Raw genomic sequence first — 21,565 nt, 5'->3', positions numbered from 1 at the left:
TATGGAGTCATTCATTCTTGCTTCACCTAAAGAGCCACAGTAACTGAGAATAAATCTTCCCCTTAAGCTGCCCATACATGTATCGAAATATAGCCGGTTCAGCAGGGACCGGCCGAATTTCGATGTGTGGACACTGTGGTTAAACAGAAGTAGATCTGAAGCTCGACTTCTGTTCAATCGCCCTGTCGGATTTTCCCCACTGGTTCAGCACTGGAGGCTATATGCTGCAGCACCAATCTGTGTATTCAGACAGCAGGGAAGTTTGACACAGCCGGGAAGATTACCCATGTCCACCTAAAATGTGTGGATGAGGAATTCAGGTCAGGTTTTTTCATTCAACCTGTTGGTTGAACAGAAAAAAATTACTCATCTATGGGCAGCTTTAGACAGCTGTCACCGGGACAAGAATCCCTACTGAAGGATTTCCTCCAAACCCCCTGCTCAAAAGACGGCTAACACTTTGGATTTCCTATCACTTTCTCTGGATCTTCTGCAAATTTGACCCTGAATACTGCATTACGTATGGAAATAATAAATATGGTGAATCACTGCTGCATTAGTCAGTGCCAGGTAATCATGTCTACAGTATAGTGGAAAGTTATTAACACTTTGCCCCAACAATTCACAAATCTAGAATCACTGGGATGGCATCCAGGCTGCAAGGAGAATGCAGACACTCCAAGGTCAGAAATGTAGAGAGAAAGCAGCCTATGACAGAGGAGGAACAGTCATACTTACTCTCCAATCCTCTTGGCCAGCTCGATGCAGGAAGCATTGGAATTGGCAGAGAAGAGCACTAGGCCACCCTTGGTAACGTTCATCTTCGGAGAGTCTGGCTGAGTCACATGCAAACGGCAGGGCCGACTGTCCTCCTAAGCAAAACAAGAAGCAAGAGAAGAACATCATTATGAGATTTACAGTCCAACTCCGATTGAAAAACTTTGTTTTTTGGATTTAGATAGACTTGTAAAGATAAAATACTTTTGTCAAGTTCTCATTGCTGTTTAACCACTTAAGCCCCGGAAGATTTGACCCCCTTTCCTGACCAGGGCCTATTTTGTGATTCGGCACTGCGTGACTTTAACGGACAATTGCGCGGTTGTGCGACGCTGTCCCTAAACAAATTTGACATCCTTTTTTTCCCCCACAAACAGAGCTTTCTTTTGGTGATATTTGATCACCTGTGCGATTTTTTGATCATGCGCTATAAACAAAAAAAGAGCGACAATTTTGCAAAAATAACAATATTTTTCACATTTTTTATATGAAATTCCCCCAAAAAAAATGTAAAAATCAAAATTTTTTTAACATTTTTGGCCAATTTGTTTTCTGCTACATATGCTTGGTAAAAAAAAAAAAAAATCACAATAAGCGTATTTTGATTGGTTTGCGCAAAAGTTATTACGTTTATTAACTAAGGGAAAGATTTTTGTCATTTTTGTTGTTTTTTTTTTTTTTTTTTTTTTTTAACGAGTAATGGCGGCGATCTGCGTTTTTTTTTTTTTTTTGCGGGACTGCGTCATTGCAGCGGACAGATCAGACCCCTAACTGACATTTTTGGGGGTACCAGTGACATTACTACAGTAATCAGTGCTATACATATGCACTGTTACTGTAAAAATGACACTGGCAGGGAAGGGGTTAACTTTATTGGGGAAGGAGGGGTTAAGTATGTCCCTAGGGGCGTGTTTCTAACTGTGATTGGACATGGCTACTGGTGTAAGAACAGAGATCAACGGTCCTACATAGTAGAACCGTATGATCTCTATTTTTTCAAAGGGAAGAATGACAGACGGCTTTGTTTACATTAGCCGCCTGCCTTTCTCCCTTCACAGCGGACGATCGCGAGTGAACGGCGGACATCGGGTCCACCGGTCACACGCACGGACTCGTTAGGGAACGAGCCGGGGGGGGGCCTTCGGGGGCGCACGCTCGGCCGCTATTGGCTCACAGGCTACTGACGTACCGATACGTCACTTTGCCTGGCCGGGGCTGACCGCCGCAGTATATGTACTTGCGGCGGTCAGCAAGCGGTTAAGGTGTTGCAGGGAAGATTTCACCTCACTTCCTGTCCCTGGATGTTTGGGGGGGGGGGCACAGAGCAAGAGAGGAAAGAGTGGAAAAGAGAGAGAGGGGGGCAGAAAGTTGGAGAGAGCTAGGGGCAAAATAAAAGATAGATACAGTGGGGCAGAGAAAGAGAGAAGAATAGAGAAAGAGGAGGAAGGGATGGAAAGAGTAAAAGAGAAAGTGGGGCAGTCAACAAGAGAGAAGGCAACAAGCTAGAGAAGAGACCAGGGAAAGAGATGGAATAGAGAGAGCAATCAAGGGGAAAGGGGGGGCTCAGACTGCGAGTGGAAAAGGCAGTGCCAGAGAGAGAGAGAGAGAGAGAGAGAGGGATGAGAGAGAGGGTGTGGGGATGAGAGACAGAGAGTGGGGCCGAGAGCCAAGGAGAGCAAGAGTGGGACCAAGAGCCAAAGTGGGGCCAAAGAAAGAGCGAGAGGGGGGCAGAGGTAGAGCGAGAGGGGGGCAGAGGTAGAGCGAGAGGGGGGCAGAGGGAGAGCGAGAGGGGGGCAGAGGGAGAGCGAGAGGGGGGCAGAGGGAGAGCGAGAGGGGGGCAGAGGGAGAGCGAGAGGGGGGCAGAGGGAGAGCGAGAGGGGGGCAGAGGGAGAGCGAGAGGGGGGCAGAGGGAGAGCGAGAGGGGGGCAGAGGGAGAGCGGGGCAGAGGGAGAGCGGGGGAGAGGGAGAGCGGGGGAGAGGGAGAGGGAGAGCGGGGGAGAGGGAGAGGGAGAGCGGGGCAGAGGGAGAGGGAGAGCGGGGCAGAGGGAGAGCGGGGCAGAGGGAGAGCGGGGCAGAGGGAGAGCGGGGCAGAGGGAGAGCGGGGCAGAGGGAGAGCGGGGCAGAGAGAGAGCGACAGCGGGGCAGAGGGACAGAGCGACAGCGGGGCAGAGGGACAGAGGGAGAGCGGGGCAGAGGGAGAGCGGGGCAGAGGGAGAGCGGGGCAGAGGGAGAGCGGGGCAGAGGGAGAGCGGGGCAGAGGGAGAGCGGGGCAGAGGGAGAGCGGGGCAGAGGGAGAGCGGGGCAGAGGGAGAGCGGGGCAGAGGGACAGCGGGGCAGAGGGAGAGCGGGGCAGAGGGACAGCGGGGCAGAGGGACAGCGGGGCAGAGGGACAGCGGGGCAGAGGGACAGCGGGGCAGAGGGACAGCGGGGCAGAGCGAGAGCGGGGCAGAGGGAGAGCGGGGCAGAGCGATACATGGAGGGGGGCAAGTTGAACCAACCCTGCAGCTCCGGGAAAGACAGTTATTTGCCATTCCTGAAAATATGTGCCAACAAAGTCGCACCAAAAATTCTCCACCTAGGGCCTTGCTGCAACTTTCGGCATAGGAGTGGTCGTCCCATATCGGGCTGTATGCAGGGGATCCCGTCACACCCTGCTTCTGCCTGCTTTTATTCCAGATCTTTTGAATCAGATTAAAAGTGGGTAGCTGTTTGTTTGATTTGTGAAATTTCTGCGCCTCCAGGACCATAGGAACAGTGACCGTTCCGGAACCCAGCAGCATCAGCCGCACCTAGGAGCCCGTTGAATCATGTGAAAGGGAGCCTATGAGCTGCTGCAGCTGAGCCCCTATATAGTATATCCAGGGGTTTGGTACCGCCAAGCCCCCGTTGTCTTTAGGGCGCTGTAATTGTTCTATTTTAATTCTAGGAAGGCCTGATTTCCACAACAATCGGCGGAAAAGGGTATTAATCACTCAAAATATTTTTAAGTGAATCACAACTGGGGAGTTATGCAAAAAGTAAAAGGAGCTGTGGCATCAATATCATTTTTATAAGATTAGCTCTTCCTGCTAGCGACAGCTAAAGTGTATTCCACGTATTCATTTTATCCCGAAATCGGGAAAGCAGGGGGTGTATATTTAAAGGACAGTAATCTGCCAGTCGGGCGATATTTGCACTCCTAAGTATTTAAATGAGGGCACCATCGGTATTGGGCACGAGGGAGGAAGATCCTCCCCCTGATCCCCGTCCAGCATCAACAGGGCCGATTTGGACCAGTTGATAGTTAGACCAGAGTGATGTCCAAAGCGCGAAAGCACCGATATCACCTCAGTGACAGAGGAGGTGGTGTCCCCCAAGCATGTCGTCTGCATATACAGTGCCTTGCAAAAGTATTCGGCCCCCTTGAACTTTGTGACCTTTTGCCCCATTTCAGGCTTCGAACATAAAGATATAAAACTGTAATTTTTTGTGAAGATTCAACAAGTGGGACACAATCATGAAGTGGAACGAAATTTATTGGATATTTCAAACTTTGTTAAATAAAAAACTGAAAAATTGGGCGTGCAAAATTATTCAGCCCCTTTACTTTCAGTGCAGCAAACTCTCTCCAGAAGTTCAGTGAGGATCTCTGAATGATCCAATGTTGATCTAAATGACTAATGATGATAAATAGAATCCACCTGTGTGTAATCAAGTCTCCGTATAAATGCACCAGCACTGTGATAGTCTCAGAGGTCCGTTTAAAGCGAAGAGAGCATCATGAAGAACAAGGAACACACCGGGCAGGTCCGAGATACTGTTGTGGAGAAGTTTAAAGCCGGATTTGAATACAAAAAGATTTCCCAAGCTTTAGAGCCGGTTCACACTGGGGCGACTTGTCAGGCGACCTGGTTGCCTGACAAGTCGCCGTAGGTCACCTGCCATAGATTAGCACAGGACCCGTTCTAAGTCGGAGCGACACAAGTCGCTCCGACTCAGAAAAAGGGTCCAGTACTACTTTGGGGCGACCTGGAGCGACCTGCATTGACTTCAATGATATGAAATCTGTGCATGCCGCTCCGAAGTCGCGGTGCGAGCTGCGCCCCGCGACTTCACAGGTCGCCCCGGCAAGTCGGGTCGCGCCTATGTGAACCGGCTCTTAAACATCCCAAGGAGCACTGTGCAAGCGATAATATTGAAATAGAAGGAGTATCAGACCACTGAAAATCTACGAAGACCTGGCCGTCCCTCTAAACTTTAGACAAGACCGCCCATAGATATCGCCAACCCACACTATCAAAAGCTTTGTTGGCGTCCAAAGATAGTAGAGCTTTGTGTCCCCCATTGTCTGCCATGAGCTGCATGTTAAGATAAAGGCGTCTAAGGTTCGTGGCAGTAGATTTGTGGGGCATGAAACCAGCCTGGTCAGGGTGTATGAGTGAGGAGAGGTCACCATTGACCAGGAGCGCCAGGACCTTTGCTAGGATCTTAACATCACTTTGAAGAAGAGAAATGGGACTGTAAGATCCCGGGTCAAGCAGATACTTTCCAGGCTTAAGCAACAATATCCCATTAGCCCTAGCCATCGAGGGTGGGAGGTGCCCTTCCTCGATAGCTGCATTAAATACCTCCAGTAACCGTGGCAAGAGCTGCTCGCCATACTGAGTATATACCTCCATGGGCAGACCATCCTCCCCCGGGGCCTTGCACGTCGGGAATGAACGTGCTGCCACCTGTAATTCCAACGCTCTCTTGTCCCCTTCGGACAGGGAGGGAAGGTCAATCCCAGAGGTATGTCAAAAGATCTTGATTATCGTAAGCATGACGTGACCCATAAAGGTCACCATAGAAGGCAGCCAGTTCAGAGATAATTTGTGTTGGTTCATTAACGGCATGCTTCTTTCCTAAACACGCATGTCACTGTTGCTTTAACAACACAAAATGATGAAAGGCTGTCCAAAGTACACAGATCAGTATAACAACAAACACGGTGTAAGCCAAATATTCACACCAAAAAGAACTTGTTTTAAAGATAACATCAGTTGACAATCTTTCCAGGTAAAAACGTGGCACTGCCGGCTTCCCAACCAGCTATGACTAGCTGCACTCCAACCAACACAAACCTGTCTCTCCCGCTCACTGGTATGTGGAAAGCAGAAGTCGTCTAACAGACCGCTGACAAGGTCAGGAAATCACAGCACTTCTCAGTATATACAAACACAAGAAAAGCAGCGTACACCCAAAACAAAGAATGATGTATAATCAATCGTTTAATATCCGCCAACTACTGTTTGGCAAATATTAAAAATCAATGGCCAGGAATACAGAGGCAATTGTAATCTCTTACTACAGGTAAGCTGTAAGCTAAATACACAATTGAATCAGCTTTACCCAACAAAGGATTTGTAATTCTGTTTATCGGACATTTACTCACCCTGCCAGACAGCACAACCAGGTCCCTAATTGCAGCTGAAGTAGTACAACTTGGTCAAGCAGCTGCCCCTGCCTGTGATTGGACGGTAAAAGGAACAGCAACACAATGAAGAGGTTATCCTCCTATAAGCAAACTCTAAGATTGACAGCGCTGTGCAATGCCCTTTCCACTTGCAGTTTGAGCCCTGCTGTACATGGCAGAGAGGATATAAAGATAGATTTGGGTATTACTAAAAGCTGACCTCCAGCCTACCCTTCTTCAGTCTTGCACCATTCTACAGGCTCCTATCCTGTACTAAAATTAATTACTGGCCCGCCCCTTTCATTCAGTTCCTCCAATCATGAAGGGTCAGCTCCACATGTGGTCTGTATGCAAAAGTATCCTGTTCAGGATCACCCACTCCTCCAGACTGACATCCAGCCACCAAGGCATTTTGATATTTGCCTAACTCCTCCCAAGAGCCAGCCCAGGGCTGAGGGTTCTGCAATGTTTTCAGGAAGCTATTGTACACCACCCTGCTGGCCCCTCCCACCAGCAAGATCTGCCTGCATTACATAGAGGAGAAGAGAGACGCAGTGATGATATCACAGGGTCTTAAAGGAGTTGTAAACCCTTGTTTTTTAAATAAAAATAACAAACACGCCTATAATTACTTGCTCTGTGCTAGCTTTACACAGAGCAGCCCCAATCTTCTTCTGGGGTACCCCGCTGACGCTCCAGGCCCCTCCTCCTCATGGAGTGCCCCCATGGAAAGCCGCTTTCCCTGAAGGCACTTCTGCGAGCTCGCTCCCGAGTCCAGCTGCTGCACCCATTGACAAAGACAGCAGGACCAGGTCCTGCACCCTCCACTCCCGTGTCACTGGATTTGATTGACATTGGCTCCCGCTGCTATCAATCTGTCCAATGAAGAGAGAGACAACAGTAGGAGCCGCTGTGCTTGTGCACATCGCTGGATCGGATGGGCTCAGGTAGGAAAAATTGGGGGGGTGGGGGTGGTTAGGGGACAGCAGCACAGAAGGTTTTTCACCTTAATGCATATAATGCATTGAGGTGAAAAACCTTGAGGCTTTACAACCACTTTAAGTCTCGGTTCCCACACCGCATATCTGACTTTCAGGCAGATCACAATGACATCTGCCAACCACTGCGGGTGTCAATGTAAAGTTAAAGGGATTGTAAAGACAGAAGGTTTTTTTTTTTTTTTCTTAATCCATTCTCTGCATTGAGATAAAAAAAACCTTCAGTGTGCAGCAGTCCCCCTAATACTTCCCTCAGCCTGTCTTTATCCAGCGTTGTAGCAGGAGTGTCTAAGCTGCCCGGGACTTCCCTCCTCATTGGCTGAGACAGTAGCGCGATTGGTTCCCACTGCTGGCAATCAAAATCATTCAGCCAATCAGAAAAGAGAGGGGGCAGGGGCACGGTCGGGTTATGGCTCAGTGTCTGAATGGACACATGGAGCTGTGACTCAGGTCAGGTGCCCCCATAGCAAGCTGCTTGCTGTGGGGGCACTCAACAGGAGGGAGGGGCCAGGAGCACAGAAGAGGAGGATCCGGGCTGCTCTGTGCAAAACCAACTGCACAGAGGAGGGAAGGATACCAGGTTTGTTATTTAAAAAAAAAAAGACTTTACAAATCACTTTAACCACTTGCTGACCGCCCCACGCAGGTTTACTGCGGCAGGGCGGCTCGGCTGTGCATAATCACATAGATCTACGTGATTATGTGCACGTGGTTTTAGCGGCTGCGCGCGCCACCGGAGTCGTGTTCCCGCTGTAAAACAGCGGGAGGCAGACCACGGGAGGAGCAGGCTCGATCCCCGCCGGCCTCTTTGGCAAATCTTCGGCAAAACTGACAGGAGAGCCGTCTGGAATGCAAACAATGCAAGACGGCTCTCCGGTCAGAGAGGCAGGGAAAGATCGTGTGATTCAGTTCAGCTGAATCACAGATCTATCTCTGCCTCTGTTCAATGCCCCCCCCTTCCACAGTTAGCACATCTAGGGAATGCATTTAACCCTTTGATCACCCCCAGTGTTAACCCCTTCCCTGTTAGTGCCATTTATACAGTAACAGTGTATATTATTTAGCACTGATTACTGTATTAATGTCATTGGTCCCCAAAAAGTGTCACTTAGTGTCAGATCTGCAATGTCGCAGTCCCGATTGCTAAATCACTGATCCCCGCCATTACTAATAAAAAAAATAAAAAGTCTACAAACTATGGGATAGATTTAAGAACGCTATAACTTTTGCGCAAACCAATTATTATACGCTCTTTGAGATTTTTTTCACCAAAAATATGTAGCAGAATACAAATTGGCCAAAACTGATAAAAAAAAATAGACGCAAAAACTAAAAAAAAAAAAAAAAAAAAAAAAATCGCACAGGTGATCAAATACCACTAAAAGAAAGCTCTATTTGTGGGAAAAAGAGGACATCAATTTTATTTGGGTACATCATCGCACAACCGCGCAACTGTCAGTTAAAGCAACGCAGTGCCAAATCGCAAAAAATGGCCTGGTCATTAAGGGGGAAAAACTTTCTGGGGCTGAACTGGTTAATGACCCCCCCCCCCCCCCCACCAAATCAATTTTCAGAACACCGTGCAAACTGTGGAATTGAATTGCATGGGTCTGAACATCCATGTGATCCGATTCCAAGGGTCCTGCACCATTTTGGTGTGAATGCAATGTGATTTCAGTCATGCAAACTGTTGCATCGCACAGACATCGCATGTGATGTGCACAGCAATACGGCACGAATCACATGCGACATCTGGCATGGCCTAGGTGTGAACCCGGGCCTAAACAAGCTATGTAATGAAAATGAAACGTTTTTATTAAAAAAATGTCATTAGGATGTTGATGAGACGGGAAGGCGAAAACATAAGCTGATTAAACTTCAGTTTTAAGGGTTTCTAAAGGAATCCATAGTAGGATTAAATGACGATCTGATAAATCTGCCTCCAGTTCTCCTCTCAGTAGCAGCTTATTGATATTAATGTGCTGCACATGAACTGACCATCAGCATGTGGTTACATCTCTCAGTACTAGGAGATTATAAATAGCCTGTGAAGCTCTAACTGTATTATACTGCTGCTACTTCACCGGGATATAAAAAAAGAAATGACTTCCCAGAAGTGTGTGATCTTCTCTTCTGCCTCACACAGTCATCTCAGGATCACAGAAATGACAGATCCTGCTGCATAAAAATCCCCCGTCTCTCCCATGAGTCAGCAAACCTTCCGATGATTCCAGCCAGACAAGTCACTAACACAATGCCCCCGTTATAGGACACGGGTGACAGACTTTGGCAGCTAACTGAGCCAGCTGCCATAGGATTTTACATTCTGTACTTTAGTTATTCAAATGAGAACCCTCACTCCAATTCTAAACACTACTTATATTAATACTAAAAGCGGTATTAAACCCAAAAGGTAAACATTTAGGATATTGAAGCTTACCAATTTGCAGCTGTGATGGCTACATTCGTTTTCTTTTTAGGCCCCTTTCACACGAGCGGTGCGCCCAACGAACTCCGTTTTGCTTAGCGGGGATCGATCCGCCGATCCCCGCTGAGCAGGCGGATGACAGGTCCGTCTCCGCTTACTTTGCAGAGACAGACCTGTCAGATCCCCGCTCTCCTCGATGGGAGATTGGATGATAACGGACCGCCTGTCTGTTTTCATCCGATCTGTTCCGATCCTCCAGACGGATGGAAAATAGGGTTTCCATCTGTCCAGATTTCATGGACCACATCGGATCAGATCGGATAGCGGCGGGTGTCAGCGAACATGCCTCCGCTGACATCCACTGCTTCATAGGGCTGCATGGTGCATCCAATCAGGTCTGCCTGAAAAACTGACAGGCGGATCGGATCGGAAAGCCCGTGTGAAAGGGGCCTTAGGCTTTCTTCTATTTTCATCTGGTGATCCAGCCAGCAATGGCTGGAATACACGATAAGAAAATTGGCCGAAAATTTCCGTTCAGCGAGCGATCGGCCGATATTCTACTCGTTAATGCCCAGCCATCAATGAGCGATATCGATATTGAGAACGAAAAATACCGTTTGAAAAACACGAAAAATTCTGTCTCGTTTGCGAAAGAACGATATTCTATACGTTGGTGTTGAGGTCGTTCAGTTTAAATCTGTATAATATGTTAATGTTGGCAGCGTTTTCGACCAACGAACACTGTTTCGATGGTCGGCGGGCAACGGTCGGGCGATATTCGGACCGTGTATGTTGGCAACGTTTTCGACCAACAAATACTTTTTCAAAAGTCGGTGGTCGAATGATCGGGTGATATTCTAATCGTGTATTCACACCATTAGTCTTTTTGTTTTTCAAACAAAACCAGCTCTCTTGCAGTCACAGAAATGAGGCAAATTTTATTTATAACTCTTTTTCCCAAAACGGGGGGAGGACATTTCGGTCTTTTTTAATTTATTTAAAAAAGAAAAAACCAGTGGTGAACAAATGCCAAAGGAAAGCTCTATTTGTATGAAAAAAAATTATATGAAGTGAATTTGCGCACAGTGTTGCATGGCTGCGCAATTACCAGGTGCGCCGACTTTGGAGTGCAACTTTGGATGGGTGCGACTTAGATATGACTTTGGCTTTGATCAGTGATAATGGACAACTTTTGCATTGTATAACATTCAGGTACGACTTTCATGCAACTTTTGAGGGCTAACATTGAAGTCTATGGCCCTCAAGTTGAATGAAAGTTGGACCAAAGTCTAAAAGTGCATTAACTACATTAAAGTTGCTGCAACTTTAAGTTGCACATAAATGAATAGTTATCATTGGAAAACATGGGAAACTACTTGTCACGAGACTTTGAAGTCCAAAGCTGCATGACAAGTCGCACAAGTGTGAATGGAGCCTTACCATAGCGCAGTGCCGAATAGGAAAAAAAATGGCCTGGCCATGAAGGGGGTAAAACCTTTTGGAGCTTAAGTGGTTACAATGAGGAATTCTCATTTTATTTTTTTCAGTGTTTCAGCGTTTTATCTTCCCTGGGAATTACATGTATGACTTTGTCCCGTGTTCCTACGTGCTTTGTAAGCCAAGCTACAAAGTCAGTCAGGACAGACCCCCCCCCCCCCCCCCCCCCCCAGTGGCTGCCCAACAATGTAGTTTGCAAGAAGATGCCTGCTTGATAAACCGTGCTTGTCCTGACTCCAAAGGCTTGCTTGAGGCAAGCGGCAAGGTGTCAGCAACCTCAAGGTCTGAGCACCGATCAGCACCTGTTTTCCTTTAGTGCCCCATCATTGGTGTCAGCGGAAGGGTTAGTGCCCCATCATTGGTGCCAGCGTGAGGAATAGTGCCCCATCCTTTGTGTCAGCAGAAGGGATAGTGCCCCATCATCGGTGTCTTTGCGAGGAATAGTGCCCAATCATCGGTGTCAGTGGGAGGAATAGTGCCCCATCATTGGTGTCAGTGGGAGGAATAGTGCCCCATCATCTGTGTCAGTGGGAGGAATAGTGCCCCATCATCTGTATCAGTGGGAGGAATAGTGCCCCATCATTTGTGTCAGTGGGAGGAATAGTGCCCCATCAATGGTGTCATTGTGAGGAATAGTGCCCCATCATTGGTGTCATTGCGAGGAATAGTGCTCCATCATTGGTGTCATTAGGGGGAATAGTGCCCCATCATTGGTGACAGTGGGAGAAATAGTGCCCCATCATTGGTGACAGTGGGAGAAATAGTGCCCCATCATTGGTGACAGTGCGAGGAATAGTGCCCCATCATTGGTGTCATTAGGGGGAATAGTGCCCCATCATTGGTGTCAGTGGGAGGAATAGTGCCCCATCAATGGTGTCATTGCGAGGAATAGTGCCCCATCATTGGTGTCAGTGGGATGAATAGTGCCCCATCATGGGTATCAGTGGGAGGAATAGTGCCCCATCATTGGTGTCAGTGGGATGAATAGTGCCCCATCATTGGTATCAGTGGGAGGAATAGTGACCCATCATTGGTGTCATTGCGAGGAATAGTGCCCCATCATTGTTGTCATTGCGAGGAATAGTGCCCCACCATTGGTGACAGTGCGAGGAATAGTGCCCCATCATTGGTGTCATTAGGGGGAATAGTGCCCCATCATTGGTGTCGTGGGAGGAATAGTGCCCCATCATCGGTGTCATTGGGAGGAATAGTGCCCCATCATCGGTGTCATTGGGAGGAATAGTGCCCCATCATCGGTGTCAGTGGAAGGAATAGTGCCCCATCGTAAGTGCAAGTAGGGGGAATAGAGCGCTGTTGTCAGTGGTGGGACTATGCCCCACTGTTGCTGACCGTGTAGGGAATAATGCCCAAAGGGCTGGATGGATGCAAGAAAAAGGCCACATCTGCCCTCCGGGCCACTGTATGGGGATCACTGCCTTAGGTGATCTCATACTGCTTTTGTACACCTATGAGGCTGTAAGCACAGGACTTCCTAGGGGCAGGAAGTTTGCAGCTATATTTTTAGGAGGCTTTTAGGACAAAAGCTAAACCTTTCAGGATATAATAAAATTTCCAGATGTTCCTTATAACATACAAAAATCTTCACTTTTTCAGCTCAGGTCCACCTAAAATGATCTGACTTTCCTGATTTGCATATTGAACAGTCAATATAAATAGCCAGGCAACTGGCATGTTGAAATGGCAGTCAGTGACAGCACCCCCCCCTCCCCCCCCCCCCCCCCGTCTTATGGAAGCTTTTCAGTGATGAAAAATGCATCTGTGACTCATACACCGATCCAGCAGGCTGCCGAGAAATCTCTCTGCTTGCGCAGCTTACAGAAGGCAGTCCATCTTATCAGAATCCGCGAAGGTGAGAACGCCAGCTGCTATTAAATATTACAAACGTCAAGCTGCTCAGACGAAGGAATTAGCAGGAAAGGTGCAAATTATTCCCCAAGCTGGTTCTGCCGTAACACGTGTGAAATGCAAATAGACAAGATGCCGTGCGAGATCGCTTTTCTTTTTCTAGGGTTTAACATTCCATTTTTTGATTGTTCAGCAGTTCAAAGGTTAACCATCTATTGACAACCGCATTGCTTTTCAATCAACTGATTTGTCTGAAATTAATCTCGGGTTCCTGAGCCATTAAATCCTATATAAACCCCAGAACAAAAATGTAATATATATTGCAGTTTCCCGGTCCTTTAGATACAATTGTTGTATTATCTAGCCCCCCCCCCCCTTTTACCTGTAATCCTGCCAATAACATAGGGTGACAACGCTCTCTGCACCATATCTATGTAGGATCAGCGTTGTCACTCATAGCTGCTCTCCTAATTTGCACCTCAATCAGCCCCCATCTTTCTCTCCATTACCTAGAGGGAACATTGCTTTGTAGTTCACAGAAGATAGCGGAGAAACATTGTCTGAGAATTGAGTTCAGGACACAGGAAGGGACAAGGACGCTGGAATTCTGGGAGGATCAACAGGATTTTTTGTGCTTGCAGACAATGCACCTAGCCTGAAAAAAAGAAAATGAATGCAACTACCACATCTAGGGACTGGTAAGCTGCAAAATATTACAAATCGACTTTACCCAGTTCTGGACTGGAAGGATTTTCCCCCTTAATGACCAGGCCATTTTTTGCGATTTGGCACTGCGTTACTTTAACGGAAAATTGTGCGGTCGTGCGACGTTGTACCCAAAAAAAATGTATGTCTTTTTTTTTACCACAAATAGAGCTTTCTTTTGGTGGTATTTGATCACCTGTTCGATTTTTATTTTTTGCGCTAAAAAAAGAAAAAAAAAAAAAAAAAAGGAGTGACAATTCTGAAAAAAAAAAAAAAAATAATAATTTTCTTTACATTCTGCTATATAACATTCCAAAACATTTTTTTAAAAGGCCAATTTGTACGCTGCTACATATTTTTGTTAAAGAAAAAAAAAATAGCAATAAGCGTATTTTGATTGGCTTGTGCAAATGTTATCGCGTCTACAAGCTAGGGGAAAGATTTGTGTCATTTTTATTTATTTATTTTACTACTAATGGCGGCGATCTGAGATTTTTATTGGGACTGCGACATTGCGGCGGACAGATCGGATCCCTAACTGACATTTTTGACACTTTTGGGGGGACCAGTGACATTACTACAGTAATCAGTGCTAAAAATATGCACTGTTACTGTAATAATGACATGGCAGGGAGGAGGTTAACCTAGTGGGTGATCAAAGGGTTAAATGTAAGCCTAGGGGAGTGTTTCTAACTATATGGGGGGGGGGGGGGGGGCTTTTTAAATGACCATAGAGACATGTGATCCTATATAGAAGGATCACAGGGGCTCTGTGATCATTCCAGAGAAAAGAACAGTCAACTGTGTGTACAACAGCTGCCCGTCCTCTCTCAGCGAGGAGCGATTGCGGGTGGCCGGCGGAAATCGTTGCCGCTGGCCCCGTGCATCAGCATCCCCGCTGCCAAGTGGGGTCGGGAACACGGTGCCGGCGGCGCGAGCTCGCCCCCCCTAGCCCAAGGCGCGTGACTGACTTAGTACTACGTCAGTTCGCACAGGAGGGGCTGACTGCCGCAGTAAAACTAAGCGGTTAAAGGTAACACACGGCTGAGTTTAAACCACATTACTATAAAGCTGTAAAAGGAGTGATTTTCTGGTTGCAGGAAAGAAATTGCTGGATTCCTCCACAGTCAGTGTTGATGGGGGAATTTCCTCCTGCGAAGCCATTGTGTACTCTCGGTGGAGGAGCTGTCCCGGCCGGGAGAACCTACAGTGATTATTGCTAGTGGCCATAGCCAGTGGTAATGATCACATGAAAAATTGGAAAAGCTGGTTGTACCCAAGTTGAATGATTGATCAACCAGGGTACAATCAGCATGCCCATACATAATTCAAATCTCAGCCAGTTCAGCAAGATTCAAACCGTCTATGGCCAGCTTTAGGGCATGCAGGTCCCTAGTAGCTGCCTATCTGCACCAGCATAGAATTATAGGTGGATCTTTACTGCATCTGAGCACCAATAACCAAAAACACTATATCATTCATTTTTAATATTCAAAGAAAAACTCCCCCATCCATTCATGTCTCCATCCTTTATTTTGGTGAGAAATCGCTTTGAAAAACATAGCCCCCCCCCCCCCTCCCTAGCATTTCTGGTCGTGGCAATCTTGAGTAAGGGCAAAAGATTTGTGTAGCATTTACTTCCTGCCCTTAGCTCAAGTATGCATACAGGAGTTGGCGCTTAGCTAAGAAAACCCCTCCTCCTCCCTCCTAAAGACTCCTGGGATGCATGACATTATTTACCTAGGCAGGAAACCAGGAAGTAACTGAAGAAATTAAAAAAAAAAAAAAAAAAAAAAAAAAAAGTTTAAAACAAGTAAATATGGTGCACTTTCCAATCTATTTACTAATGCTAGCAGCATGAGGATTACAAATAATCAATGTTGATTGAGAGAGTAAAGTTCCACTTTAAGACCCCGTTCACACTGGGGCGATCCAACTTGCCGGGGCGACCTCACAGGTCGTGGTGCGCAGCTCGCACCGCGACCTCGGAGCGGCCGGCACGGACTTCATATCATTGAAGTCAATGCAGGTCGCTCCGGGACGCCCCAAAGAAGCTCAGTACCCTTTTTCTAAGTAGGAGCGACTTGTATCGCTCCTATTAGAACGGGTCCACAGCTTCTCTATGGCAGGCGACCTACGGCGACCTGTCAGGCGACCAGGTCGCCTGACAGGTCGCCCCAGTGTGAACGGGGTCTTAAAGACAAGTTCACCTATAGGAACAGGTTACCTGCTTCACCTGTGTTTAGGCTGGAGCATGTAACATGTTCCAAATACTGCAGCCGCTGCCCAATTCTACCTCCCCATCTAATCACAGCACCTTCTCCCAATCCTTTTCTGAATCAAAATTGAGCTTTCTGGCATTAACAGGACTGGCTGTGTTTGGAGGAAGAAAAATGCTGCCTATGACCCTAAGAACACCATCCCTACAGTCAAGCACGGAGGTGAAAACATTATGCCTTGGGGGTGTTTCTCTGCTAAAGGTACAGACCAATTTGCCGCATTGAGGGGCCATGTATTGTAAAATCTTGGATTAGAACCTTCTTCCCTTACCCATACGGGATATACAGGCACACAGATACACTGACAGATCTGCAGGAGACCTGCAAGGCACCAACGATCTGCTGATCTCTGGTGAAATGCTTTACAGGCTCCAAAAAAATTAAAAATTCACATTTTTTTGCAGGTAAAAAAATGTGCATTTATAATTTTTTTTTCTAAAAAGTAAATTTATCTAAATTAGATCTAAATTAGATGCATGATCTTGTCAAAAAAAAAAGCTTAAACCGGGTCATTGTGGCCCTCTGTCAACTGCCTTTAGAATTGCAACCTGCTGTAGTTCCATGAAAAGTTGATTGGGAGGGGCAGCACTAAGGCCAATCAGATGCACATTCACAAACTGCCAAGAATAGAAGGTAGAGTGAGCAGAGGGATGAGCTTATCAGTCTGCTGCTGTTCCTCCTTTTTTAGTGACCAAGCAGAAGCTGGGGGTGGGAGGTGACCAAACTGTACTGCTGAACTGCAACAGACAATAAAAATGGTCTGTACTGTATAAAATGTTTAGACAATGAATTCAAACCATTTTTAAATGGTTTTAAAGAGGAAGTAAACCCTCCTCTGACACTTTTACCTATAGGTAAGCCTATGATAAGGCTTACCTATAGGTACTGTAAATATCTCCTAAACATGTACCGTTTAGGAGATATTTACCTTACATGCAGCCAGTGTCACTGGCGCATGCGCTCTGAAGGAACGGCCGCTGGTGCCGTTTCTTCAGAGCCCCGTGCCGTGACTGTCGGCTCCCGCGCGCGTGCGCGGCGAGTGACGTCACCGCGGCTCCGGCCAATCAGATGGCCGGATGCTGCAATCCCGGAAGACGGGCGACTGGACATGTCGCCCGTCATACAGGTGAGCAGGCTGCACGGTGGGGGCTCGTTCTGAGGTATTTCATAATGAGCTAGTATGCGATGCATACTAGCTCATTATGTGTTTCTATTACAGGTTGCAAAAAAAAAAAAAAAGTTGTATGGGTTTACAACCTCTTTAATAGCTGTAGTTTTTTTTTACCTCACTGCATTCTATGCATTATGGTAAAACACCTTCTGAATGCAGCTCCACCCACAGGCCCCCCCTGAACACATACCTGAGCCCGATCTCGATCCAGCGATGTGCACAAGAGCATAGGCTCTCTCACTCCTCATTGGCTTAGATACAGCAGCAGGGCAATCAGAGCCAGTGACAAGGAAGCAGGGGGGGCTGGGCCAAGCCCCACTCTGTGTGCCCATAAGCGAGCACGCATGAGTGCCCCCTACAGCAAGCCGGGAGCAACGACGGGGGGATCAGGGCTGCTATGTGCAAAACAATCATACAGAGCAAATAAGTATAACATGTTTGTTATTTAATTAGAAAAAGAAGCTTTACAATCACTTTACCTTTTTAGTAAACCATTCATAATAGGAATAACCATACTGCCATCATGACAGATTCCTGGTGAAAAAAAGCTCAAACAAGCACCAAAATGTATTTACAAGAAAACCAGAAAAAGCAGACAGAACCTGCATGCGGTCCAAATACGTCCCAAAGCCACTGTGTACAAAAGTGAAAACAAAAACCCATCTGTGAGCAAAGGATTATGGGACACCAAGCGCTCAATCTGCCCCGCCTGCATCTGTTTATACAGATAGGAATTGCTGATAGAAATAAACAGTGCCGCCACGTTCTCAATACAATTAATTTCATTGCTGGCAGTTGAGTTATTTTCTAGGCTGGAGGCAAGTGTTGACATTAAACAGATATCTGGAATGGTGACACCCGCCCTCCTGTACTCCACATTCTGATCATGTGACCCGATGGTTGTCAGCTCACACCAGGAACTTCAAAGTGCTTCGTGTGACAGTTACTGGGGGTCATAGTTTCCAGCTAGAACGATGCAACATATGGAGCTTATACAGCGGTTAGAAGCTCAGTTCTCAGAACGGAAGTCAGCGTGGAACACCCTTTCCTCTCCTCCTCACTAACAGAGTCTGATCTGCTTAGAGTTTGCCTTCCCTCCTCATCAACATGCTCACCTTTCCATTTTCTCTACACATCTTATTTTAGACCCAAAGATGTCATCACTAAGTCTCTGTGCTTCTCTATGTAAAACAAGCAGATCATGGCTGGTGGGAGGAGCCAACAGGGTGCTGTACAGAGCTTCCTAAAAACATCACAGCGCCCGGCCTCAGTTCTCCTCCTCCCGAACCCTCAGACCTGGTGCAAGCAGTGGGCTGGCTTTTATGCAAATATCAAAATGACTTGATGGGTTGACATCAGTCTGAAGTGGATGTTGCAAAATAGACTAATTGCATGCTCATGTAAAGCTGGATACACATTATACAACTTTTGTTGTTCAATTTCCTTTAGAGCCCATTCAGACAGGGGTGACACGACTTGCTGGGGCGACCTGTGAATGGACCCTTAGATTTACCTTCAACTATGTAGTAGAAGGGACAGCCTGACTGCATACAAGTTACTTAAGTTTGACCTCATATTATACAATTTTGGTAAATCTATAGGAAAGTTGTACAAGAAAATTGTATAAAAGTTGTATTGTGTGTAGCCAGCTTTACTCCCATACAGGGTGGATAAAAATCGACAATAAAAAAAAAAAATGTTTATATATATATATATATATATATATATATATATATATATATATATATATATATATATACACACACACACACACACACACACACACATATATATATTTAAAGTGTAACCACTTTTTTTTATTAATTTAAAATCAGATTTTTTTTTATCAACCTTCTTTTAATAAAATGCTTTTGGAGCAAAATATCTATCTAAAGATATTTTTTTTATTTAAGATACATTAATAATTTAGTTTATTCAGCATGAAATGGAGTTTAGTTATGTAGCATGAGGCTGTATATTCTGCAATATTTACATTTCTGGTAAACTCATTTAATGAATCCAAGCTCTGCAAGCTGAGATAACATGCGCTGCATTGATGCATTCACACAACTTCACAGTAACAATGAGATAAAACAAAGTTAAGGAATATTCCTTTATACCATTGTTTTGCAAATCTATGTACACTACAAACTGTATGATTGAATCGGTTCTGATATCGCTGTTTTACTAACCTGACAGTGTGACGGTACTCACCGTCACTGGGAGTGAAAAAAAGATACTTAATGGTTTGGATTGCTTCAAGTGGGATAGTAATATTTGTCACCAATATCTTCACATAGAAATATGAAGATTTAATCCCACTTTATATTGGGAGACTTAGACTGTTGTAGACCACTGCCATGAAGTCTGTGACTTATAAATAATGTGTGTATTCCATGTCCCTCAATGTCAGACAGGTTTTCCCTATTGTTTGTGTATTGAGATAATGTGTATTCCATGGCCTGGAGTGTAGGAGATGGACAGATTGATACTGGGGTCTCTTCCTATTGTCTATCTATTGAGCTGGAATGTGGATTGTGCCTGTCCCATTGTTAAATGTTAATGACCTCACATTGTTCTGTCCAGATGACTAGATAATTTGTTTAGGTTAATTCTGTTCCTGTATACACTTTCATCTGCATATGATACTGTAATCAGGCAGAAGGTAGGCAATGATTGTGTACACTGTATGGGAGTGAAAAACTGTTTTCATTGGATTGTGAATTTCAGTGCCTGTTCCCCACAAGGTCCACCTGGGCGGTAACCTTGTGGGGGAAAACTGTATAAAAGAGCAGCTGTACCATTAAACTTTGAGTTCTACTTCACCCTCAATCAAGAGTCCTGTCTCTTATTGGGGGAGTCTGCTACAAGGAATTGCTATGCTCTTCATACTCCCTTCAATCATCACTAAGCTCTTGTAAGAGCTTTTTCCTGTTCCTGTGCCTGCTGCACTCTCTGGGGAAAGAGGGGTTCACCCACTGGAACCTGGAGCCTTGTCGTAGGTCCAGGGTGGGGAGGAGACGGCGAGACCCCAACCAAGCTGCGGCGGTTCGTGGGGTCTGAGGTGGTTATGGTGTCTGGTGGAGTGCTTGGAGCCCTCTGGAAGCACTAAGAGCATTCGTCAACTGAGGTACCCAGTCAGGGAGCCAGTTGATCCGTTACAGACAGCTTATTATTCTAAACAGGAATCCTTCATTTTCATTTTGTTTGCAAATATTTAAGATTCTAACTACCAGCAAGTACGAGTCCTTACATTTAAGGCCTCTTGCACACGATACTCCTGTTTGAGCATCTCCTTTTTCAGCCGTAATTTTTGTCTCATTGAAATGCGCGCATTTTCGCGCAAATTCGCGCCTCTGAATATGCAAATTTTTTTTCAGATCACCAGTATGGGATCGTGTGCGTTCATTTGCGTGTATTTGCACGTAAATGCGCGCATTAGGCGTAAATTGCTGTTCCAAAATGCAGATTTTTCTATTTTGTTCTTACTGAAGAATACGTGGCGCTCATTTACGCGGCTGTGTGTATAGGCACATTAGAATGAATGGGCTCTATTTTAGCTCAGAAAAAAAAAAAGCTGTACTGAGCGTTTTTAAGCTGCAGTGTGCAAGGGGCCTAAAGAGCACCTGTCATTTTAGATCCATCATGGCAGCGCCTGTTAGCTGGCATCCATTCACCTGCTGCCGCCACATCCCTCACCTTGTTGTGTCACTGCCACATGAGAAACACTGATATAGTGGATCTACTAGAGAGGGACCTGTTCAGGGATGTTATTTAAATACTATACAGTGAGATCCCAGGACATGTCCTTCTTTAGAAAGTTTTGGAAAATCTGCAGAAAAATGCGGAAGGTTTGAGCCATCGGCCAGCAAATGTCTAAACACACATACATCCCATCACTGCCAGGGAACAGGCTGCAAACATCTTGGCAGCGTCAGAGTCTTGTAAGTGACTCCACAGAAAAGCAGACACGATGGTGAATCTGATGCTCGGGGACGGCTTGTTACAAGGAGATTGTAAGAGATTGCCAGCGGGCAGAAGACATTATTTCTGGTGTCCTCATTGAAAGGCTCAAAGGAAAGTTCAGCTAAAACCAATACTACTTACATCTCCAGCAGAGTGAGATGGTGAAATCTCTGCACCTTAGACCCCAGCACTTCCCACCTCCCTTAATCAGTGCAATAATTGGGGGGCGGAGCTTTGAACCTATGCTAAAAACTTTAATTACACAATAGTAACAAGGAATGCAACGGGGAAGTTCTGTGGTAAATTGCAGAGATTAATAATTTGATGGGGAAACCTTGCTGCTATGATTGGCCAATGGGTAACAAACCCCACCAGTAGGCACACAAATAACAGTCTGGGTGCTTTGGTCATGCAGATTCACTTTAGCTAAACATACACACTTGA

The 21,565-nt window shown here is 46.0% G+C and overlaps 1 protein-coding gene across 1 annotated transcript in view; it reads right to left on the bottom strand.

The window, feature by feature from the left end:
- The window catches only part of PRPSAP2 (phosphoribosyl pyrophosphate synthetase associated protein 2), a 116,597-nt gene that overhangs the window by 57,922 nt on the left and 37,110 nt on the right, over positions 1-21,565 (bottom strand). The window contains exon 2 of the mRNA XM_082260619.1: positions 739-869. Coding sequence (XP_082116745.1) covers positions 739-821 — 83 coding nt within the window. The 5' untranslated portion in view covers positions 822-869. The remainder of the gene's footprint in view (positions 1-738; positions 870-21,565) is intronic.

Source organism: Pelophylax lessonae (genome assembly GCF_965119305.1).
Source record: "Pelophylax lessonae genome assembly, chromosome: 6".
In the NCBI taxonomy this organism is placed as follows: Eukaryota; Metazoa; Chordata; class Amphibia; order Anura; family Ranidae; genus Pelophylax; species Pelophylax lessonae.
The sequence above is the reverse complement of the archived record's forward strand: the minus strand, read 5'-3'. Positions and strand labels throughout refer to the sequence as shown.